Here is a 25,056-nt window from a genome sequence, read left to right as displayed (position 1 = left end):
TTGTCTGTACGGACGGGGAAAGATCATTACTAAGTGGGGAAAATAACATGGTGCATCTAGTCTGACCTCATTGGTTTTGATTTTTAAATAGATGTTAATATAATTTTTGAAATCATAACTTTTTTTCTGGGAGGATGTAGGGATGTTATCTTTGAGGAGAGTTACCAGAATTGAAAGTGGTGGGGGAGGGACTTCCCTGGTGGCACAGTGGTTAAGAATCCGCCTGCCAGTGCAGGGGACATGGGTTCGAGCCCTGTTCGGGGAGGATCCCACATGCCGTGGAGCAACTAAGCCCGTCTGCCACAACTACTGAGCCTGTGCTCTAGAGCCTGTGAGCCACAACTACTGAAGCCTGGCACCTAGAGCCTGTGCTCCACAACAAGAGAAGCCACTGCAATGAGAATCCCGCGCACCGCGACGAAGAGTAGCCCCCGCGTGCCACAACTAGAGAAAGCCCGCGCGCAGCAGCGAAGACCCAAGGCAGCCAAAAATAAATTAAAAAAAAAAAAAGAAAAAAAAGACACTTAAAAACAAAAGAAGTGGTGGAGGAAGGAGACTTTTCATGTTAGATCTTTCTATACTGTTTAAAAATTTTAAAAACACATGCAGACATTGCTTTAAAAAATTAAAAACAGAGTAAATACAAATCATAACCTAAACTTTGGTTTTTTTTGCCTTAGCCAAATCCTTCCTCTTCCACTTGCTTTTTAGTGTGTCTTAACCATTCTTTGGTAAATTATTTAACTGCTTGATCCCAGCACGTGCTCCCTTTGTTCAGGATTCTAGAGAAAGACCTTGGTTTTACTGGTTCCCACACCCCATGGACTTTAGTTTCCTTACTTGTTCCCTTGAGGAAATACCTACAGATCTACGGCACAATGAAGTCACAGCAAAGGTCTGTGAATGCTTTGTAAACTGTAACGGGCTATTGGAATGTAAGATGCACTTCTATTCCTATAGTTTTCATTCAAATTCAGTTTGCCATCTACTTGATTGTAATGAAATTATATCCTTTGACCTTATCGAGTTGAATTAGAAAACTGCATTTGTCTCTGGACCTTTTGTTTTGAAGTGCAGGTTGTCCTTAACATTTTCATATCAGCTTTTGGACAGCTGGCACTTTTGTACATTGTCATGTATCCCCAAACTGCTTCGTTCCTGGTGAATTTGGACCCGTGCATCAGCTGATGAGCCCACGGTTAGAAGCAGTGGCCGGCGTGGCCATGCTGCCTGTCAGCCGGTGTGTCTCTGTTGCAGGTGCCAGCACCCCTGCAATTATGCAGTCGTGTTAGTTGTTCGTGTGAATATTGGATCACACTTTGTCTTTATTTTACGAGCACGAAAACCGGGGTAACGAGAGTGTTGGCACTAGTAATAAGTGTGGGTTTTTAAATCTCAGTCCTCTTGAGTCAAAGAGGGAGGTGATTTAGTGTGTTAGAAACGGCACCTCACTGGACTCACAACCATTCTCTATAGATTCAGCTGTGAAGAATAATATAAAACTAAAGAAAATAAGGAAAATGCTAGCAGTATGTAGTTCATTTCCTCTTAAAGGAAAGATGTAATTATAAATTATTTATAGACCTTAGGGGACAGAAATCTTTTTAAGGCCCTCAAGTCTTAGTTTTTGAACTTTTGGCTTTAGGACACTTTTTTTTTTGTTTTTTGTTTTTGGTAATGCGTGGTATGGTATAATCTGTGTTTTCTTTCAAATATATTAAATTTGGAAGGGATCTCACTGTGAAATTATGATACAGTGTTGTGGTTTTAAACTCACAGTGGTTAAACCTGTGATCAGCCTGTATTGCACCCTTTCCTGGGAATTGATCTGTCCTCAAGGAGGAGCCCTCAAACGTAGAACAGGAGAAAATGCTCACTCTTTAGGTAATAATGATTGTATGATTGCTCACGCTTGCATCTGCTGCTAACACACAGTCTAACCCAGGTGCTGGGGGAGCTGCGTGAAGGGGCTGGACTGTCTCCGGGTTCTGGTGTCCAGGCCCCAGCATCCCCGGGGCCCTGCCGCCGTCTGCAGTAACTGCAGCAGCCGCAGGGGTGTGGACGGGCGCTCGGGGTCCAGCCCCAGCTGGTGCCCCCGAGGTGCTGGCCTCATTCGTCCTCCCAGCAGCCTCCAGGAGAAGGCGGTGTTTCATCCAGATCAGGGGGCTTCAGAGAGGTCAAACGAGCGTGGCTTTGTCTCGCCCACGCCCGCCCTATTTCCACACTCAACACGGGCTCCTCCTAACTGATTCTGCATCAGTATTATTAACATCTCTGCGGTACAGCCGGACACACCTGCTTCTTTCTTCCTTTTCTCCCTCCGGTGCCCGTGGTGCAGACCTGGTCTTATCCGATGGGCGTGGAGCTTAGAGAATGGGGTGGCCCCTTGTGCTAGGCATTTGTCCTCCCTGGTACCCCATAACCGCGCATCTCAGCCCCCACGAGATACTGAGCGCCCCCAAAGCTGCAAGGCGGTCCTGCCACTAGATGGCAGTCTCGTCCAAACACTGACCCCTGCGCTGGGAGTCCCCGCTCTGACCAGCAGTCCTCCTGGCATTCATTAGGTCAACAAATATTTTCGAGTGCCTACTGTGTGCTCGGCACTGCCCTAGGCAACAGAGAGACATCGGGGAGCAGGACATGGAGCTCCGTGAACGGACTTGGCTGCGGCCGAGGGGGGGAGGGGGACAGCAGTGGCGGAGGAGGGCAGAGGGCAGGGGGCCGGGGACTGAGAGAAAGAGGGGTGAGTGCCCCGACCTCATTTTGGAAGGAGCCCTTTGGCTGCCTGTGCAGACTGGACGCATGGACAGGGGAGACCAGATGAGAGGCTATGGCCAGACCCCAGGAGAGAGACTTTTCAAGGCTGAATAATAGTCCATCGTATGTAAACACTACATTTTCTATATCCCTCCGCCATCGGACAGACCAGAAAGACCAGGAACGAGCTTTAACTTCAGGCGGAGTCTGGGGTGAGCCCGGTGTGAGGAGGGTTTGAACTTGGTGCTGGTATTATCAAGTCCTGGGTTCTGAGGTGGTACCTGGTGGTTTCACGGCCCTGTATTTCCCAGGGGTCATCAGGACTTGGCGGCTTTCCGGGGTCCTCCCCGGGCCTCCCGGCTTTCGAGTGGTTCCGAGGGGGGCGCTCTCCCTGCTCCCCAGGAACACTGATGTTTCTGCCAAGTCTTTCCATCCAGAAATGTGCTGCCTCTCCAGTTCTCTGAGTTTTCATTTTCGTTTTTCCCTAATGTCCGCTTATTGCCCCCGTCCTCCCCCCTCCCCCCTCCCCGTCCCCCCTCCCCCTCCCCTCCCCCTCCCCCTCCTCCTGCCCCCGGCTCTTCCTCCGGCCCCTTCTGTTTGTTGAGTTTATGCCTAGGTTTATACTTTTCCTGCTTGCGTGGATGGGATTCCTTAGTCATTGTATTTTCTTTCTTTTTCTTCTTTTTTAACATGGAAAACTTCATGAACTTGCATGTCATCCTCCACGCTAATCTGCTCTGTGTCCTTCCAAGTTTAGAATGCGCTGCTGAAGTGAGCACTTGTATTTTTTTTTAATTAGCTATTTTTAAACTATTTAATTCATAACTGACTCCTTCCCTTCCTGGTACTGATGGTTTTCAGTGGATTCTCATGTGTTTTCCAAGTGAAGGATTCAATCAGCTGCGATAACAGTGCCTTTTGTCTCCATCCGTAGCTGTGTCTTTTCTCTCTGATTTCTGCTGTATCGTGAGTGAGACCCGAGTTGTGCTCAGTGCTAGTGACGTCCTTGTTCTCATTTTACTGTGGTTGGGTTTTTTTTAACTTTATAAATTTATTTATTTTATTTTTGGCTGTGTTGGGTCTTCATTGCTGCGGGTGGGCTTTCTGTAGTTGCGGTGAGCTGGGGCTACTCTTTGTTGCGGTGCATGGGCTTCTCATTGCAGTGGCTTCTCTTGTTGTGGAGCACGGGCTCTAGGCACACAAGCTTCAGTAGGTGTGGCTCGCGGGCTTCAGTAGTTGCGGCTCGCAGGCTCTAGAGCGCAGGCTCAGTAGTTGTAGCGCACGGGCTTAGTTGCTCCTCAGCATGTGGGATCTTCCCGGACCAGGGCTCGAACCTGTGTCCCCTGCATTGGCAGGCGGATTCTTAACTACTGAACCACCAGGGAAGCCCACTGTGATTGCTTTTGATGTTTCCCCAGTAAATCAGATACAGAGAGTTGGCTTGAGATATTGTTTTGCAGTTTCAGTTCTTCCTTTCCTCTTTTGCTCAGTTACTAGGATTGGGTGGTAGATTTATTAAATGCCCTCAAGGCATTCTGTTATTACTTTAATTATTGATTTTCTTTTTACCCTGGCATCTCCTTCAGGAAATCCAAATATGTGTATATTTGGTCTCCTGGGTATGTCTTCCACATCACGCATTTCTTTAATCCTTTTGATTACTTTCATGCATCCTCTGATTTTTAAAAGTTTATCATCTAATATGCTTTGCTTTGTTTCTTTACTTGAATTCAACTATTGTGTCTTTAATCTTTAGTATAATTTCTCTGATCTCAAATTGTTTCTTCTTTATGACTTCTTGCTCTATCTTCATAGCTATAAAAGCTCCTTGAATTTCAATGAGGAGGCAAATTAGAGATTTTTTTAAAAATTTCCTATTTCTTCCAATAACTTTGTTTCATAGGTACATATTTATCTGGATTTCTCAGATGATTCCCCTTTTATGAACTGCTGAGACTTTCCATATAGATCTAGTGATTTTTTAGAATCGTCCATCTTCAGAGGGAAATCTGTCCTGTCATGTCCCAGGGGTGGTGTCCACGCTGGTGACTTTCTCTCACGCTGAGACTCAGGGTAAACTTTGAATAATGCAAAGTGCTGGCTTCCCTTGATTTACATGTTAGCTGCATTTCTAGAAAATTCAGTGTCTAATAAAGTGTAAAAACTCTCCTTGTGTTTCTGTGTAAAATAGTGTTAGATTCTGGACTCAGATCATTATAAACAGTTTTTTTTTTTTCACTTCCCGAATGCTGGGTATCCTAAGAAAGGGGAGAGGGCTGCAAGAAGCAGGCACACCCCTGACATTTGTAGGGCCTGGGGCAAGGAGGCAAATAAGGGCCCACTGTTTATTGGCAAGGTTCTGATCAGTGTAATTAAGTAGCCTATGAAGGATCAGGGATTTTGGATGATCTGTTAGGTTGTGGATTTGATGAAAATAATTTTCTGGCTCATTTTCATTGTTTTTATCAGTAAGGTATGAATTTTGTGTGGCAAATTTTATTCTTTTTTTCTGCTAAGCCTTTTTCCCCCTGAGTTTATGTTAGTATTTTCTAATTTCTATCACTTCATGATTTTGAATGATTCTCAAAGATTTTTTAAAAAATGTAATGGTATTCAAAGTGTATAGTTTTTATATAAATTTTCATCAAAATATAAATTAAAGTCAATATAATAGTTGAAAATGTATTTCACATGTTTTTTTTTTTTTTAATTACCTTTAAGTTTGCAGTAATTGTAGATTCACATGCAGTAGCAAGGTATGAGATTCCCTTGTCCCTTTTACCGGTTATCCCGAACGGTACCATTTTGCAAAATGCTAGTACAATGTCACAACTGGAGAGCAACATTGACACAGTCTGGTTATAGAGCATCTCCATCACCACCAGGATCCCTCCCGTGGTCCTTTTACAGCCACACTCACTTCTCTCGTTCCCCACCCCCTCCATAACCCCTGGCAACCACTAATCTGTTTTCCATTTCCATAGTTTTGCTATTTCAAGAATGTTATACAAATGGAATCATACAGTATGTAAGCTTTTGGGACTGTCTTTTTTCATTCAGCATAATTCTCTGGATATTAATCCAGGTTGTTGTGTATATCAAAAGTTTATTCCTTTTTACTTTCTTCATAGTATTTCATGGTGTGGGTGTACCACAGTTTATTCACCCACAAGTCTGGGTTGTGTCTAGTGTTTTGCTATCATGAACAAAGCTGTTACAAACATTATCATGAATAAAGCTGTACAGGTTTTTATGTGGACATTTTGTGGAAGCATTTCTCTGGGACAAATGCCCAGGAGTGCAATTGTTGGATTGTATGGTAGTTGCATGTTTAGTTTTTTAAGAAATTGACAAAATGTGTTTCCAGAGTGGCTGCACCATTTTATAGTCACGCCAGCAATGTGTGAGTGATCCAATTTCTCCACAGCCATGCTAATAGGTGTGTGGTGGTATTTCACTCTAGTTTTAATTTGCATTTCCCTGATGGCTAATGATGTTGAAGCACATCTTTTTTTTTGCAACTTTAAAAAAAAAATTATTTATTTAATTTATTATTTATTTTTGGCTGCATTGGGTCTTTGTTGCTGTGCGCGGGCTTTCTCTAGTTGCGGCAAGCGGGGCTACTCTTCGTTGCAGTGTGCAGGCTTCTCATTGCGGTGGTTTCTCTTGTTGCGGAGCACGGGCTCTAGGTGCTCAGTCTTCAGTAGTTGTAGCACGTGGGCTCAGTAGTTGCAGCTCGTGGGCTCTAGAGTGCAGGCTCAGTAGTTGTGGTGCACGGGCTTAGTTGCTCCTCAGCATGTGGGATCTTCCTGGACCAGGGCTCGAACCTGTGTCCCCTGCATTGGCAGGTGGATTCTTAACCACTGCACCACCGGGGAAAACCCAACATTATTCTTCTTTTCCAAAGTTGTTTTATCTAGTCTTGTTCCTTTGACTTTCTATATAAATTTTAGAATTATCTCATCTACGTACACACAAAAAGTCTTCTGGGAATAGACATCTTTACTGTGTTGAGTCTTCCAATACACAAACATTTATTTAGATCTCCTTTGATTTCCTTCATCAGCATTTTATAGTTTTTAGCATACAAATCCTATACCTATTTTGCTAGATTTAAACCTATTTCTTTTTTTTAGCAATTGTAAGTATTATGTTACTGTATTTCTAATTTTGGTGTTCATTGCTAGAATATTGAAATACAGTTGATTTTTTATGTTTATCTTGTATCTTGCAAACTTGCTGAACTCACTTATTAGTTGTCGGAGATTTTTTTCCTCTAGATTCCTTGGGATTTTCTATGTAGACAATCATGTCATCTACAAGTAGGAACAGTTTTAATTCTTCATTTCTGATCTGTATGCCTTTTATTTCCCTTTCTTGCCTTGTTGCACTGTCTAGAAATTCCAACACTGTGTTGACTAAAAGTGCTGAGAGCGGACATACTTGCCTTGTTCATAACGCTAGGGGGAAGGCATTCAGTCTTCTACCGTTAAGTATAATGTTAGCTTTCGGGTTTTTGTACGTGCTCTTTATCAAGTTGAGGAATTTCCCTTCTATCCTAATTTTTGTAAGATTTTTTTTTTTCTGAGGAATTTCCCTCTATTCCAACGTTTATCATGAACGGAAGGTGGAAAGTGGACCAGCTGACAGTCAACATATTCACCAGCTAGACTTACTTTTTAAAAATGTGGATGATTGGGAGAGCGTTTTGTGAACCACTCATTAAGAAAAGGGAGAGTGGAATTTTTAATGTTTTTATTTATACCCTTTCTTGTATGAAAGAATTTAAGAAGTCTTATAGAGATAAATGCAAGAAAATAAAAATATAAAAATGTGGGGGGGGGTGGAAATAGAAAAACCAAAAGCTAGAAGGAAAGTGCACTGATTGCTAGTTTGGCGAGGAGTTTCTAGAAGCCAGAGGGGAGAGGGAAACCTGATTCATGATGAGAAGATGAGAAGAAGCCAGCTAGTGATGAAACACACAACCTTCCTGGGACTGAAATGTACAAAAATCAAGTCTCCTTTAGGTATCTGAAGGAAACAAGGGATCGATTTTCTGAAGTCGGCAAAGGCATCTTATAAAGCAAAACTTATATGTCTGAACACCCCACTAGCACCCCTAGGTAACAGTTCTCTCCTTTATTATTCTTTTAAACAATTCATACATTTACTCTCTCTCTGCAGTATTTAATCAGAAACACAGCATTACTGTTAGATTTCGGTGAATTTAAACCAGGTGAGAGTATTGGGTTACGTGCCAGAGTGACAGTACAGCAATAAACTTCAGGGATGGAGATGTGATACTATTGATAATATGTGTTTGTGTTGACAGCTGGTGTCTGCTAGCTGAAATGTTGAGGATGCCTGTGAGTAAGCTTGGCAGGGGCCGTCGTAGAGCTCAGTATGACTGCAGTACAGTGGGTGGAGGTCGAGGACATTTCCCACTGCAACTGCCCTTCCCGGGAGAGCATGGTGACTAATGGCCTTTAATAGGGTTAGCTTCTGGACGGAGGGATGGGATGATTCGTTCTTCTAGGAGAACGATCGTGGGTGTTGCTCCTTGAGTGAGTGTGAGCTGGTTCGTGGTCAGAACCACGTGGCCTGGCGCCCGTACCCCAGGCTTCTTTATGGAAGAGGAGAAAAGGGAAGGAAACGGTGGGTCCCACTGTGGAATGAGTTTTATGTTCCAGAAGAAAGTTCTGCTTTTCTGGTTCTGGGTAACCGTCACGTTGGACGGAAGGTAAGCTGGAGGTCTTTCCACTGAATTCATGGAACATTCAAGTTCCAGGCCCTGAACTTGGCCATGACCTTCTGAAATGTTCAAATCGCTCTCTGGAAAACATGACCAGACCTGCTCCCTTGTGCTGCTTTTCCTGGCTGCCGACGCACAGTAGATTCTCAGCGCTCTGTTCTCTCTTCCTGAAAGTTTGGATGATTAAGCTTGCCGTTGAATTTTATTTGTTTGCATATTGATTTCCACATCAAAAATTAGGTGAATACTGAGGAAAGCATTTTTCCTAAGCAAATTACAGTACAGATAGAGTAGAAGTGTGTCCTGTTGATACGTGTCGCCCCCCTCCCTCAACTGAATCTTGCTCAGATTTTCTTAAACGCTCTTGGAGGGGATATTTATCCTCATTTGATCAGTTCCAAAAGACAGCCCAGCTGAGGTGGCTTTATGCTGTGGGAATTCGTTTCGGAACCTGAACGCAAGAGATTAATAATAAATGAAATCAACATATATTTGATCATCTAAGTGCAGAGTATTAAAGTCAGGAACTATGTGTGGGGTTGATGGCGGAGGGTCCGAAAAGAAGACCTGCAGACAGCAGTGGAGCGGCCGGAAGGCTGGAAGAAAAGTGGCAGAGGAGGGCACAGACGTGGCTTTGTTCTGCCCTTCCCGCCGTGCCCCAGCTGTGTGGCCTGAAGCGAAAGGATCCCCCAGCAACGCCGCCTGTCCCACTCTTGGAGTAGCTGCGTCTGTGGGCTTTCAAATGAAAGCAGGTGGAAAGGGTCCTTCTGCCGTTTGCCTCGTTCTCAGTGCATTATCCGAGTTAACCCATCCTGGCTCCCGGCCACCCCTGGGGCTCCTTTTGGGCCCTTGCAAACCATTCCTTTTAAAATCTGTTCTATCAAACTCTAATCTTTGGTCAGGTAAAATTTTAAAATCATATTCATTTTTTGAATCGGTCATAGAATCATGTGGCTCACAATGCAAAGGGTACAGTGAGAAGCTTTGCTGCCACCCCTCTGTCCGCCTCGTTGAGCACTGGCCCTCCACTATCCTTCTAGAGATTCCCAGTGTGTGCAGAAGCAGGTGTGCGTCCTCTTCCCTCTCTGCGCACAGACAGTGGCGGGAATGGAACGTGCTCATGCGCGTGGTGAGCCCCGGAACCCAGCCCGCACCCTCCCACGTGTGCGGTGTGCTTCACTCCTCTCCGGCCCGTCCCTCATCTCTCTGTGCTTATGAGAGCCGTTCATGACCTCGTTCAAAGTTATCTCCGCTTTTGGGGTTGTCATTTCCCTGGGCCAGGAAATTTACGCTCCTTAGGTGGTTTTCCTGGGCTTGAGTTTCCTCTCACTAAGGTTTGGTCTGCCCTCTGCAGGGCAAAACCATTTTGGGGGGCACGTGTGTGCGGGAAGACAGGAGAAGGGGCAGAGCTTTTGCCCTTAATTGTTTTCAGCAAACCTCAGCTCCTTTCCAGGATTAGCTTTCCAGACCATTTTCTTACAAGTTTCTGCCAACTTCATAGTCAGGCAAGGCTCTGCGTCCTGTCCTTTAGTTTTTTACACACGTCCTCGAGTTTGCCTGGGCCACCGTCACACTGATTGCTTAGGGATCACCCCTTTCTCCCATCGGCGTCGTTACTCACTGTGGGATGAGACTCTCCCGTTTGGAGAAGCATCACATGTTTCGTTGCCTGTAAGACGAAGTTAACCCCACCCATCTCAGGAAGCAGGGAGCACAAAAGGCAATGGCCTTTTTCAGAAACCAAGAACAGAGCCTAAAATGTAGATATCTTTATAAAACATGCTTTTCCTCTCAAACCATCCTCCGTAACAGGATCTCCGAGTTAGGAATTATGGCAATTAAATAAAATCCACCTGCTTTGGACTCTGGGGCGTCTTGACCAGGCTCTTCCAGCTCTGCTTTCCTAAGATGATACGCTTTTTTCTTCCTTGCACTTTGTCAACAATTCCTTTTTCAGTCAAAGTTAAAGTTTTCTTTTTTGGTTCCAAGCAGTAAAATTAGGGCCAGGTTTTGACTGAATATGTGGAAGAATGTTCTAGCAGCCACAGAAGTTCAGGGAAGCGTGCTGCCCCAGGAAACAAAGAGCTCCTGGTTATTGGTGGGGAGGTTTCGTTCTACGCTGAACTCCTTGCTGGAGATGTTGGAGGGCGATGGGATCAGACCCCACTAACGTCCTTCCCAGACCTCGAGGGGTTGCTATGAAGCTCAGAGACCTCCTCCTCAATGTCTTCTCTTGTCTCCTTCCATGTGGGAGACCCTGCTCCAGCCCCTCGGACCACCAGGTCCCTGATGACTCCAAACCTGCATCTCTGCCCCAACTTGCACCTGCCTTCCGGAAACGCTCCTCCAGCTGCCCACGGCGTCTCGTGGATGTTCTGCACGTGTTGTGTCCGTCTGTTCGTTCCTTCAACAAACGTGTCCGCTGAGCTCCAGGCATCTTCCCAGGTGCCGGGGACGCAGCCCCGAGCGAGACAAGGGAAGCCCCGGCTCTCCTGGGTCTCACACTGCGTTCGTGTGGGATCTGTCGGAGCGATGCCCACTCCTCTCGCTGCAGTTGTTTCCCTGCTTCCTCTAGCGTCTGACTCCTGCCGACTGCAGTGCTCTCCCGACACCCAGATCGGCTCTCCTGTCCTCCGTCAGCCTCCTTTCCTCCAGCGTGTGACTGTCTTTGTCACCACGTCTACCCACTTCTTTTCATTTCCTCTGGCTTCCCCTGACCCCACCTGGCACAGCATCTCTCACCTAAAGCACAGAGGCTTCCTGGTTGAAGCTGGGCTGCTGGTAATGTTTGCCCCACCCTCTTGTGCTGAGCGCCTGGGACCAGTTTGGGTCAATTCATTGACAAAGTTGGTTAAATTGGGGAATCCTAAAAAATGAAAGATATACTTTAAACATTTTATTTTCACCTAAAATGTTTAAGTGCTTTCATTCACTGATGTCCAGTTACAGAGCCAAGGTATTTTCTTGGAGCGCACCTGTCGGCGGGAACCCTTTGGCATCTTCCCACACCTGTAACACACCTTCCGTGATTTCCAGCTTTAAACAGGAGCGAGAACTTAGGTGCTTCCGAAGAAGACTGCCTGCAGAATCCTTTCACGTGTTTGCTAATGGTCCCCTCATCATTTAGAGCTACTTTGGGCATTTTTTAAAATTGAAGTATAGTTGATTTACAATGTTGTGTTAGTTTCAGGTGTACAGCAAAATGATTCAGTTATATATATATATATATATATATTTGTATGTAATATGTGTTTTCAGATTCTTTTCCATTATGGTTTATTACAAGACGTTGGATATAGTTCCCTGTGCTATACAGTAGGACCTTATTTACCTCTTTTATATATAGTAGTTTGTATCTGCTAATCCCCAACTCCTAATTTATCCCTCCCCCATCCCCTATTTTAACAGGTCACTTTCATCCAGTCTTTTCAAACCATTCAGAGTGGCTTTTGAGGAAACAATCTGTCTCTCTCTCTGCGCTATTTCATTGGTTTACATAATAATTAAATTACGTAAATAAAATCACTGGTACAACTAGAATAAATAGGGTTGGGACAAATAGACCTACTCTCAGTGTGCAGACAGCCCATGTGGAGGGGGCCGAAGTGCACAGCTGTTCCAGGTGGGGCCCCCCAACCCACTGTGCTCGTCCTGCCCGGGACATTGGTCAGCGTGTCCTGTTCAGATGGGCACCTTGGTTATCTTGGTGAGCTGGTCATGTGTGAAATGCTAGGAAGAGGGTAGATGACCAGCAGGCTTTGCATCAGCAGGGCCATCGTCCTGAACCACAGCTTTGGATGGCCCAGGCCTCTGCTCAGACACCTCGGGCTCTCCCGCGGGAGACCAGGGGCAAAGCTCCTGCCTGGATCCAGCGCGATCCCGCGGCAGCCTCGGCCCAACCCTGTGCGTGCCTTGAGCTCCAGTCCTGGGCCACAGGGGGGCTGGTTCTCCAAATACACTCAAGACTTTCCAACAATCCAGCCTTTGTTCGCCCTGGTGAGCACAGACCCGGCACTGCTCCTCCAGGACGCACATCCATGCCCGGCACCTGTCCTGCTGGCCCCTCCTGCCGCTCTGGACCCTGACAGCAGTGCTGTTCACCGCAAGAGGCAGGACCGACTCGTAAGCATCACCTCCTCCGTGAAGACTTTCTCGACCCCACAACAGGATGAGCTTTTCCCCTTCTAAAGATACGCCGCGTTTGTCTTTCTGCTCAGACCTCCCCGCGTCCTGCCCTGTAGCGCTCCCCTTTCCTGCCTCTTCCTTCTCGGCCGCTTCCACTGGACTGTGCGCTGGACCTGCTGGCAGCGCACTCAGGAAGCAAGCCCGTCCCAAGCGCGGCTGAGGCCTCTCTCTCCCCTTTATCTCATCTTCTTCAAAGCCAGTATCTTTCTAGCCTTTATTCCTGGCACTGAGGCACCCCCAGGCTTCAGTCTTGCTAATTGATTTGGAGTAATGACGGGGCTCTTTTTAGTTCAGAAATAATTCATAGAGTCTTGAAGGCTCATCCGTTTATCTCCCTTTACTTATTAAAAAAACCCCAGCTTTGTCGAAGTGTAATGTACATATCACTAAATTCACCCGTGTAAGATGTGCAAGCCAAAGAGTTTTAGTCAGTTTACCAAGTTACAACCATCCACCACGACGGAGCTTTAGAACATTTCTGTCACACCGAAAAGATGCCTTGTGTCGATTCCAGTCAATTCCTGTTTCAGGCCAGCTCCAGGCAACCACGAATCTGCTTTCTGTCCCTACAGATCCGCCCTCGACGTTTCCTGCCACCTTTCTGTCGTTGGCGTGTTTTTCAGACCAATATATGTGCTGTTTACCTGAGGAACTTTTCTTCTGATTCAGTTACTAGACTTCGTTTGTTACCCTGTCTTTGACTCTTTCTCCCAGCGTTTAAGTTTCTCTCGGTTTTCTTTGTGCGAACCTCGTTGGCCTTTGACTTATTAGGAAAGTTGAGGTTTCCCCCCTCCTTTAGAAGATGGAAAACTTGGAGAGTGTCATGTACAACACAGGTGCTGAATATTATTGATTGAATAAAGCAGCCTAAGCCCCATGCTCCTGGGACTTCCAGAAATCATTGAGGGGAACATGACCCCCTTTGTGCTCCTAGACGTGGAAGCTTAGGGAAAAACTCACGTTACACCCGTATGTAGGTAGCTGTTTGGTCTAGGCTTGTCTTTCACATATAACGTGAACTTCAGAATCTGAAGGCCAGTGATGAGTTTTTATTATTTATACGAAGCTCCAAGGGAAGGTGATGGGTAGATAATAAGGCTCTTGTAGGCTCAGGGGGTGGTCTGGACACGGTCACCTAATGAGTCAGTGGCTGAGACAAGGACAGACAATGGGCATTTTTATTGTACGGGGGTCTATAGTGCTAATGACCATTATCTCAATCTGCCTTCCTTTACCCTGTAGCGATGTTATTTATATTTAAATTAAGCCCTGTTGGAGATTTAAAAAATGTGTTTTCTCTAATTCAGGAAGGGTTTTCAAGACTTTCTCCCATAGTTTACAGTTACTTATTACAAGAAACTATTTGCTTTCCTGAATCCCGAAAGAGTTGCTTCTCTTTGAAGATTCTGGGGCCAGCTTCTCCTGAAGGCAAAGAGGTAGAGAAAGAAAGAACAAGTGCTTTGCAGGCAACAGGCCTGAATTGAACTCTGGCTCCTTCCTTTTTATCTCTACGTCCTTGGGCAAGATAGTGAATCTCTCTGTACCTGAGTCCCTTATGGAGAAAAAGGAGAGCTACCAGGTCAGATCATATCTGACTCAGCTGGACTTCAGCGCTGAGGAAGCGTGCCATGTTGTATTAACAGAACAGAAGGTAGTTGACTCAAAGGAGGTTTACCTTGGGGACACAGTGATGTCGTGGGAGAACCAGTTCTCTCTGTCTTTCTCGTCTACCCTCCTGGCCACCTCCCCTCGCCATCGTGGTGGAGACGGCCGCTGTAGTGCTGGTGACTGCAAGCCGGGAGGACAAAGCCCCATGGAAGAAGAGGGCATTCTTCCAGTGTGTCCCCTTAAGGGCAAGAAAGCGTTCCCGGACTCTCCCACGAGACCTCCCCCAGTCACTAGCAAGGAAAATGGTATCACCACAGTTGGCCTAGACCGTGTAATTAAGATTCATTCCTGGGGCTTCCCTGGTGGCGCAGTGGTTGAGAATCTGCCTGCCGATGCAGGGGACACGGGTTCGAGCCCTGGTCTGGGAAGATCCCACATGCCGCGGAGCAACTAGGCCTGTGAGCCACAACTACTGAGCCTGCGCGTCTGGAGCTTGTGCTCCGTAACAAGAGAGGCCGCGATAGTGAGAGGCCCGCACACCGCGATGAAGAGTGGCCCCCGCTTGCCGCAACTGGAGAAAGCCCTCGCACAGAAATGAAGACCCAACACAGCCAAAAATAAATAAATAAATAAATAAATAAAAATGATAATTAAAAAAAAAAAAAAGATTCATTCCTGAGCTAAGAACAGTGTGACCTTCTATCAGCATCACGTTCCGTGGAGTTCATTAGCAAAGAAGAAGGAAATGGCTGATGGACAGGTGATCCCCGGTGACTCTTATCCCTGTTTTGTGGTGTTACTTTAAGCCCGAGGTAGTTATTTGGATCATGATTTTTGTTAAAGGAATGGCCTTTGTTTTTTAAAGAGGTTTCAGGTTTATAAAAAAAATGAGTGGAAAGTATGGAAAGTTCCCATATACCCCCTCCGCACCCCCCTCTGTTTCCCCCTTTATTAACAGCCTACACTGTGAGGTACATTTGTTACAACTGATAAGCCAATATAGATCTGTTTTTTTTTTTTCATTTTTTTGATTGACGTATAGTTGATTTACAATGTTGTAGATACGTTATTATTAACTAGACTCCACAGTTTATATTGGAGTTCACCCTTTGGGTTGGTTATACATTCTGTGGCTTTGGACAAATGTATAATGACATGTATCCATCACTGGAGTGTCACCCGGAATAGATTCACTGCCTTAAAACTACCCTGTGATCCACCTAGTCTTCCCCCCACCTTTCTTCCTCCAAACCCCGGCAACCGCTGATTGTTCCACTGTCTCCGTGGTTTTGCCTTCTCCAGAGTGTCGTATGGTTGGAATCATACAGGATGCAGCCTTTGCAGACTGGCTTCTTTCACTCCGAAATCTGCATTTAAGGTGCCTCTGGCTCATTTCTTTTTAGTGCTGAATAATATGGACGCCCCACAGTTTGTTCATCCGTTTACCTATTCACAATTTGGTTGCTTCCACGTTTAGGCAATTATGAATAAAGCTGCTGTAGACATGTCTGTGCCAGCTTTTGTGTGGACATAACTTTCCAGTGCATGTGGGTAAATACCAAGGGGTGTGGTGGGTCATGTGGTGAGGATATGTTTACTTTTGTAAGAAACTGCCAAATTGTTTTCCCAAGCGGCTGTACCATTTTGCATCCTCATGAGCAATGAATGAGAGTTCCTGTTGCTCCACGTCTTTGCCAGCATTTGGTGTTGGTGTTTTCGATTTTCACCATTCTAATAGGTGTGTTGTGGTACGGATTATGATTTTTTAAAAAATCTTGGTATAACTGGAAATTTGAACTCTGATTAGCTATTTGATAAGAAATTACTGTCAATTTTTTCAGTTGGGATAATAGAATTGTTGGGTTTTTTTTTTCTAAAAGGAGTCCTTATCTTTAGAAACACAAACTGAAATATTTACCAGTGAAATAGGATATCTGGGATTGCTTCAAAATAATTGAGGATGGGGGAGAAGTGGATGATGGTACTTGAAACAAGATTGACCATGAATTGATAATTGGGTTGATAGGTACATAGAATATCATTATAATATTTCTTTCTACTTTTGCATATGTTTGAAGTTTTTCATAATAAATGTTTAAAATTAAAGTTCAAGGTCATGTTATTAAAAAACTGCACTTGTAGGTGTGTAGTAAAAATTTCAACCTGTCTTCTAGCACCACCTTCAGATTAAGCTCAGCCCTTAACGGTATTACGTATGTTCAATAATTGTACATGTACCGGAGTAATAATTATTTAAAGGATCTTCTTAGAAACTGAAGAACCTTTTGGTAATATAAGCAATTTTACCTAACATTGTTGAGAGAATATATGTGATTTTTTTTCAAAGTGAATTTTTTTTAATTACAAAAGCAAAAAGCAGTACACTGTGCATACAGCAAAATAAAAAACATATGGAGAGGCAAAAAAAAAACAAACATAAAGGTCATAAAAATCTTACCCACTCCACTGAAAGAGAGCCACTCTTAATCAGAGCCTTGAGGTATAATTTTCCAAACCCTTTACGGCTTATCTGTGTGTTTGTATCCAAGTGTTTTATGTCTGTATACAAATATACAAAAATTACGAATTATGTCCTTAGTATATGTACCGTTCTGCTTTATAACAACATGTCTGACACATTGTTTAGGGACTGCATAGGACACCATCGTATGGCTGTGTCATGATTTATCTAACTAGGCCCCTGTGTTGAACACTGAAGGTTTTTCCCCAGCTTTTTGCTGTTACAAACACAAGGGAAGCGATGGACAGTTGTGAAGAGCACAGACTCTGGAGTTAAATGGCGTGAGTACCGCGTGCAGAACAAAGTGGGCCCGCAGGCCTGGCGCGGCTCTCCTTAAGGGCTGGCGCTTGGCTGGCCTCTGGGAACTTGGATTTTGGGATGGTTTCCACCCCCCACGGATGAGGGGGTCACTGTGCTTAAACTCTCTGTGCAAACACTGTGGTTCATGCTGAACTCCTGCTTTCTTTCTGGGTGTCTGGACTCCTGTTGGGTGCTAGGCAGAGGGTGCCCGTGTGGCCAGTCCCCAGTTAAACCCTCGGCCCTGGGTTTTCTCTAGCGAGCTTTCTTCTTATGTAACAACACACCGGCGCTGTCACATCTTGTTGCTGGAGGAACGAAGCACACCCGCTCTGACACCCCTGGGAGAAGGTTCTTGGAAGCCTGCATCTGGTTGCTCTGGCCTTTGCCCCATGCGCCCTTTCCCCTTCTCAGTAGCCTTTCACTGTGGTAATCAAAGCCAGGAGCGCAACTCCACGCCCTGCAGGTCCTCCTAGTGAATCGGCAAACCGGGTGCCCCGGGGGACCCCTGACACAGGTTCAAATCTTGGCTCTGCCACTTCACACCTGAGTAACTCAGGCAAGTTACTTACCCTCTTTGTCATTTCCTAATCGTTAATTTGGGTTAAAAAAATAGTTTTATCTTGTTGGATTTTTGTAAGGAATTAAATCAATTAAAATATGTAAAGTACTTAGAATAGTGCCTGGCAGGTGATTATTTTTCAATAAATGTTAAGAATTATTATCTTGGAAGCGAGATGTTTATGTGTATTTGTAATTATTATTATTTTTTAACAAATTCCTAGAAGAATTGCTGGGCTTAAGGATATACACATTGTTTTTCTTTTTGTGTGTCCTGATCTTAAAAGTAAGATATGTTTACTGTTAAGGTATTAGAGATACTTGCTATAGAAAAAGCAATTCCTCTATGACTCTATTTTTCAGATATGGCTATTTGTAGTAACTTGCTACACACACGTCCAAATTTATTTCTGCATAGACTAATATGACCAGTATAATAGAGCATTTAAAAAATAGTGCCATGTACATACTATTTTACTGTATATGCCTGAATGTTAGGGGGTCCTTTTATTCAGTGAAGTTTCCTAAAAACCTTTTTTTGTCTTCCATTTCAAATAGAGATGAAATAGAAAACACATAATTTTAATGTTTAATTTATCAACTTTAGGTACACCCTTACCTTTGAAATCACACATTATATAAATATAATCATTTAGGATTCCATTGTTGCTCTTTTTAAAAATTATTATTATTTATTTGGCTGTGTCGGGTCTTAGTTGTGGTGCGAGTGGCTTGGTTGCCCTGCGGCACGTGGGATCTTAGTTCCCTGACCAGGGATCGAACCTGCATCCCCTGCATTGGAAGGCAGATTCTTAACCACTGGACCACCAGGGAAGTCCCCTGTTGTTGCTCTTTTAAAACAAGCATCATAGGCGTCTTCGACGTCCCTAGAGCATTTTTGAGTTTATTTAGCACCGGTTCTGGTTCTGGAGCATGTCAGCTGTACCTCCACCTGTGGCTCCGGACAAACACTCTGATTCCACTGGAAATTTTATCCTATTCCCATAACACTGGACGGTCAGCGTTTGTTTGCCCAGTTCGTATCATTGCCACAACTTGACTTCTCGCTGTCCTGCTTTCAAAGTTCTCTTTAAAAGATTTGTTTTCAGTGATGGCTGATACTTAAAATTGTGAGGTCATGCCCTAAGGAATAAATACTAGGAGTGTGTTAAATTTCTCTACCTCCTTTTAAAATGGTTTTATCAGGTTACTGCCATCAGCATCTAAAACTGTCACTGATGGATTATCACTGTCACTGGTGGTCCAGTGGTTAGGACTCGCTGCTCTCACTGCAGAGGGCCTGGGTTCAATCCCTGGTGGGGGAACTAAGATCCCACAAGCTGCGTGGCCAAATAAATAAATAAATAAATAAATAAAACTATCATTGGTGAAGGTTATTTCAGGATGTGTCTTCCTTAAACAGTATTTAACATTGATTGGATAATGATGTTTTTGGGGAAAATTTTTTTTGGAGACAATTGGGGAAATTTTAATATGAACTGTGTACTGTGTAATATTTTGAAAAATATTATTTTTCGTAGGTGTGATCATGGTGTTGTAGGAGAGTTTAGGAGATCCTGCTGAGTATTTGGCGGTGAAGTGTTGTGATGTCATGTGGTTGGCAACATACTTTCAAATCAGTCAATGAGAAGGAAAATGGAGAGGGGTCGAGATAAAGGCCAAATGTGGTAAAATGTTTATGCGGTAAAATGTTTACAATTGGTAAATGTAGGTGATGAATATAGAAGGTATTCATTGTAGTGTTCTGAGCACATTTTTCTGTGAATCTGAAAATGTTCACGGTGAAAAGTCGGACAATAAAAAAAGACTTTTTCCCCTTCAATATTATAAAACATTCATCCATGTTTATTTCTAGGACTTTTATATGTTCATATTTTACAGTTAAATTTATACTGAATTGAACTTATTTTTGGCATAAAGAAGGAGATATGGCTGTCAATTAATTTGAAGTGCTACTTTATGTTCAATTCTTTAATATTTTTATAAATTTATTTATTTTATTTATTTGGCTGCGTTGTGTCTTTGTTGCTGTGCGCCGGCTTTCTGTAGTTGAGGTGAGCGGGGGCTACTCTTCGTTGCGGTGTGCGGGCTTCTCATGGCGGTGGCTTCTCTTGTTGTGGAGCACCGGATGTAGGCGTGAGGGCTTCAGTAGTTGTGGCACGCAGGCTCAGTAGTTGTGGCTCACGGGCTCTAGAGCGCAGGCTCAGTAGTTGTGGCGCACGGGCTTCGTTGCTCCGCATCATGTGGGATCCTTCCCGACCAGGGCTCGAACCCGTGTCCCCTGTGTTGGCAGGCTGATTCTTAACCACTGCGCACCAGGGAAGTCCTGTTCAATTCTTTTAAATCTGTTTTTTTGGGGAATTTCCATTCTGTTGTAACCACTCTGGTTTTCTGATGTAATTTTATGGCATGTGTTCATCTCTAATAAGGCAAATCTCTCCTCTTTTTCTTCCTCTTCCAGATTTTCTTAGACTTTCTGATGCCTTTATTCCTCCAGGTGACTCTTGGAGTAAATACATCAAGTTCATGATTAATTTGAATTTTGTTAAAATTATAGATTAATTATTTGGGCAGAGTTGATGTCTTTATAATAGTTAGTCTTTTCATTTCAATAACATAGGATGTCTCTGGAGAGCAAAGAATCCTTCAGAAGTTCAAGTGACCATCCCAGAACTATTTTGTTTGTTTCAGTTAGCGTTGTATTACAGAGTAGGTAAATATGTTATTTACTTCAGTTTTATAAGATGTGGATGCAAACATGACTAAGACAGCATCACTGCCGCTCAGAGAGTTCACAGTCTTACGAAGAAGCATAGTTTAAATAATGTGGTTCTGTGGGAAAACACAAGCATTGACAAGGGACAGAAATACCATAAGGGAGTGAGTGAGAATTTGATTCTGGCTGGGATGGGCAGGCTCCCAGGGGAAGTGATGCCTGACCAGGAACTTAGAGGAAAGCATAGGCATTTGCCCGGTAGCCAGGGTAGGGGGGGGGTATCAAGTCAGAGGGAATATAGCAGATATGAAAGCATAGGGACCTGAGACAGTAGGGCATGTTCAGGGCACCACAACTGGCTTCATGTCGCTGGGAGATAAAGGGAGGGTGTACTCTTGAAAGATGAGGGTAGGGTAACGGGTGTCGGGGTGCAAGATGATACACCAAGAACTGGGGACTTTATGCTAAAGGTAGATGGGAGCGGCGGGGAGCTTTTAAGCAGAGGTGTGATAAGGTTGCATTTGCCTCCTTGATGGGTGGAATGGGGGAGGGGTTTGGGCAGCAGCAACACGGGAAGCATCGAGTGAGTTGGAAATTAGTGCTAGTTTATCCTTGTGTGAATTAACAGACTGAATTAAACAAGTGCCAGCAAAGATAAGAGAGAGGCAAGATTAGAACAATGTTAAGAAGATGAAATACACACAGGACTTGATTTAAATATTTTCGACTGTAAAAGAGAGTCATAGTTGTACAGGATGTATCTCGGGTTGGTATCTTGTCCAATTTTCATGATGAGATACATGTTAATTGCATAACAGTTTATGGGATTAAGAAGATGACTCATCAGTTTCAAAACTCTCCAGATAAGTATGTAACTGTTCTGTAAACTGAAGTGGTGTCACTGTGGCAGTGTTCACAAACTCAGCCTTTGTCGATTGATCCATACATATTTTGGGAAGTCAAACATCTTTTCTGGGCTTATTCTTCACCATTTATTTATTTATTTATTTATGGCTGCGTTGGGTCTTCGTTGCTGCGCACGGGCTTTCTCTAGTTGCGGCAAGTGGGGGCTACTCTTCGTTGCGGTGCGCAGGCTTCTCATTGCGGTGGCTTCTTGTTGCAGAGCATGGGCTCTAGGCACGTGCTTCAGTAGTTGTGGCTCACAGGCTCAGTAGTTGTGGCTCGCAGGCTCTAGAGCACAGGCTCAGTAGTTGTGGTGCACGGGCTTAGTTGTTCTGCGGCATGTGGGATCTTCCCAGACCAGGGCTCGAACTCGTGTCCCCTGCACTGGCAGGTGGATTCTTAACCACTGCACCACCAGGGAAGTCCATTCTTCACCTTTTAAAAAGGGGGGTTGAGCTTGATCTCATGTGCATTTCTGCTCTGAAGTCATCCTATGCAATTTATTTTCCTTCATACATCCGCTTCTGTGTGCTCCGGGTTGTGCCAGGTTTTGTAGTTTATAGAACTATGACTCTTGTCTTTGGCAAACTAGTTTTGTTGGAGAATAACTCACAGCGCTACTACTGAAAAGAAGTAACGTGTAAGAGCTGATGTGTTTACCGTACAGCCTATAAACTCACTCATGCATTCATTCCCTGTTCTCATGATGTTTGCACTCTACTGGAGAGACAATAAACCAGTTAACAAGTAAACATACAGTCGACTAAATGGTGGAAAGTGTCACAAAGGTCCACAAACCAGGGAAGTGTATGTGTGGAGGGTCTGATTGACTATTTCACATGATGTGATAAGAGAAGCCCCTCTTAATCGAATGAATGAGAAGTGAGAGCCCCTCGGAAGTGAGAGTGAGTGAACCATATGGTCTGTGTAATGTAGGAATGTGGGGAAAAGCGTCCCGGGCAGAGGGAACAGCAAGTGCAAGGGCCCTTGGGTGGGAGTAACTTGGCTTATCTGGGAAGAGTGAGGAGGCTACTATAGCAAGACAGGTGTGAGGGGGGAGGCAAATCCAATGGTGGAGGGAGGGGAAGGGAATTCAGGGCCTTGAAGGCCATTGTTAGGGCTTGGCTTTTCCGCCGAGTGAGACAGAAAGCCATCAGAGCGTGTCAGTGGGGGTGTGATATGATTTGACCTGGGTTTTAGAAGCATCACTCTGTTATGTGAAGATCAGGAGCAGAAGAAGGGAGAAGAAGGTTAGGAGGCGGCTGCAGTGATCCTGGTGGGAGGTGACTGTGGGCTGGACCAGGTGGTATCAGTGGAAGCGGTGAGAAGTGCTGAGGTGGTGGCATTTACCATATTTATCCTGATATCATCCGTTTATGGAGATGGAGGAGACTACGTGAGGCATCGATGGAAGAAAATCTAGAATTTGGTTTTGTTCCCATTAAACTGAAGATGTCTGTTAGGACAGCAAAGTGGAGGCGTCAAGAAGGTAGTTGGATAGATGAGTCTGGAGTTCAGAGGGCAGCATCAGGCTGAAGATATACAGGCAGGATCTAAAAGCCACAGCTTGGCTATGATGGCCAAGTTAAAGGCAAAGAGTTAAGTTGGATGGAGGTGACTGGGCATTAGGGCACTGGGGGTCTAGAGGAGATGAGGAGAAACCAATGAAGGGGACAGAGAGGAGGACCGGGGAAGTGGCAGAAAACTAGGAGAGTGTGGTGTCCCTGAAACCAAGGGAATAAACTGTTGTTGAGAGTGACCAGCGGTGACCTAAGATGTTGAATGAGAGCTGAGAATTGGCCAGTGTTGAAGTGATGCAGCACATGGAACCTGCCATCCTGCTCATAATTTTTTTTCCCCCATTACATACTTTTCACTGCAAGATTTAGTGAGTTCTAAGCGTTTTCACATAAGGCAGTCATTTATTTATTTATTTATTTTTGGCTGCGTTGGGTCTTCGTTGCTGCACTCAGGCTTTCTCTAGTTGCGGCCAGCGGGGGCTACTCTTCGATGCGCTGCACCGGCTTCTCATTGCGATGGCTTCTCTGGTTGCGGAGCACAGGCTCTAGGTGCACAGGCTTCAGTAGTTGTGGCTCGCTGGTTCTAGAGCACAGGTTCAGTAGTTGTGGCGCACAGGCTTAGTTGCTCCGCAGCATGTGGGATATTCCCGGTCCAGGCCTCGAACCCGTGTCCACTGCATTGGCAGGCAGCTTCTTGACCACTGCGCCACGAGGGAAGTCCCCGATAAGGCAGTCATTTCTGAGGTAAGTTTGTCCTTGTGACTGGCATGCATATTTATTATTAGCGGCAGTATTCATCGTGGAGAATGTTGTTAAAGCGTCGTCTTCACCGCCTCCGCCTCAAAACTTGCTTATTCGTCTACTCATTCATCCAAGAACTAATTCCCAAAAAATACTTACGAAGCGCCCGTCCTATGGCAACCCAGGTTTTTCCCGAAGGTCTGATTTCTCACGCGCGGGACTGTGCCTTCCTTCCTCGTGACACCTGGCCTCAGCGTCCCCGCAGTGGGGTTTTTCCAGCCTGCAGGGTCCAGCCGCAGTTCTCAGCGTCCGCCCCTAGAGGCCGGAAGTCGGGCAGCGGGCGCGTCCCTCCCCCGCCTGGGAGGGAAGCTTTGGAAGATCCAGAGCGATATGCAGATGAGGTGGGCGGGTGGTATGTAAATGAGGTGGGCGGGCCTGTAGGGTGGGCAGCCCGAGTCGAGGTGGACGGCCTGCGTGGGGGGCGGTATGTAGATAAGGTGGGCGGGCGGTATGCAGATGAGCGGGCGCGGAGCGGCCGGCGGTCGCGGGGACTGGAGGCGCCGGCCCTTTCTTTGACTGGAGCGGACCCGCCGGACGTAGCCGCCTCGCCAGCTGGAGCCGGCGCGAGCTGCCGCGCGGTGGACACGCCGTCCGAGGCGGCCGGTCGGCCGCTGCCCGAGGCCGCAGAGCATGGGCAACCACGCGGGGCGACCCGAGGATCCCGAAGCAGGTCGGTGCGGCGGGCGGGGGTCGCGGCACCCCCTCCCGGCCGGGCGCCCTTCCCCCACCGCCCTGGGCCGGGGCCGCGCTGCCCGCGGGCGCCGAGGGGCGCGGACGGCGAAGTTCCCGGGCGTGAGTCCCGCCTCTGGAATGCGCGCCGGGGGTGGTGAACTCACCTGTGCCCGCGCCGCGACGGGGAAACGCCGCCGGCTCACCTGGCGCCCGGGCCCGCGGGGGGGGCGGGGCGGGGGCGGCCGAGGGGCCGGGGTCGTCCCCGTGGCCGCGTGGGCAGTTCGTGCGGACTTTGTGGGCACTGTCCGTGTGCGTGTCACGCACTTTCCAGAGTCCTGTGGAAGGTGGCGGCCCATCAGCAGGTCTGTTAACTCATCCTCAGACCCGGGGCTGGATTGTGACTGTTTCTTACTCAAAATAGCCAGTGCTTATTCTGGGATACCGGCGCTTCTCCAGCTTATCAAATTTTTATTTGCTCAGAGATTGGGCGAGCTGGGTGGAAGGCAGCTGGCCTCTGGTTTTCATCTCCTGTTGGTCATCCTGACCTCCTGCGCAGAGTTAGATGCTGCTGACCGCGGGGTCGCGTTTACAAACAAAACAGAACATTTCTGAACTGCCACACACGCAAACGGGATTTCCTTTAGCCCCCAAAAGTGCATCTTGGCCGGTTGGGGAGAGATGGTCCAGCTGGGACTGGAGTCCTGGGCTGGCAGGTGACGGGTCTGTGTTTGTGGGACAGAGT

At 45.8% G+C, this 25,056-nt stretch overlaps 1 protein-coding gene across 8 annotated transcripts in view; it reads left to right on the top strand.

The window, feature by feature from the left end:
* Positions 1 to 25,056, top strand: part of SPECC1 (sperm antigen with calponin homology and coiled-coil domains 1) — a 265,582-nt gene that overhangs the window by 99,989 nt on the left and 140,537 nt on the right. The window contains exon 1 of one of the 8 annotated variants that reach the window (XM_059908105.1): positions 24,112 to 24,312. The exons of the other annotated variants lie outside the window; for them this stretch is intronic. Within the exon in view, the coding sequence (XP_059764088.1) occupies positions 24,273 to 24,312 (40 nt within the window). The 5' untranslated portion in view covers positions 24,112 to 24,272. Of the gene's footprint in view, positions 1 to 24,111; positions 24,313 to 25,056 lie in introns of those variants that run through there. 8 annotated transcript variants of the gene reach the window in all.

This window comes from Balaenoptera ricei, chromosome 20 (assembly GCF_028023285.1).
Source record: "Balaenoptera ricei isolate mBalRic1 chromosome 20, mBalRic1.hap2, whole genome shotgun sequence".
Taxonomy (NCBI): Eukaryota; Metazoa; Chordata; class Mammalia; order Artiodactyla; family Balaenopteridae; genus Balaenoptera; species Balaenoptera ricei.
This window is presented reverse-complemented; position numbering and strand designations above follow the sequence as displayed.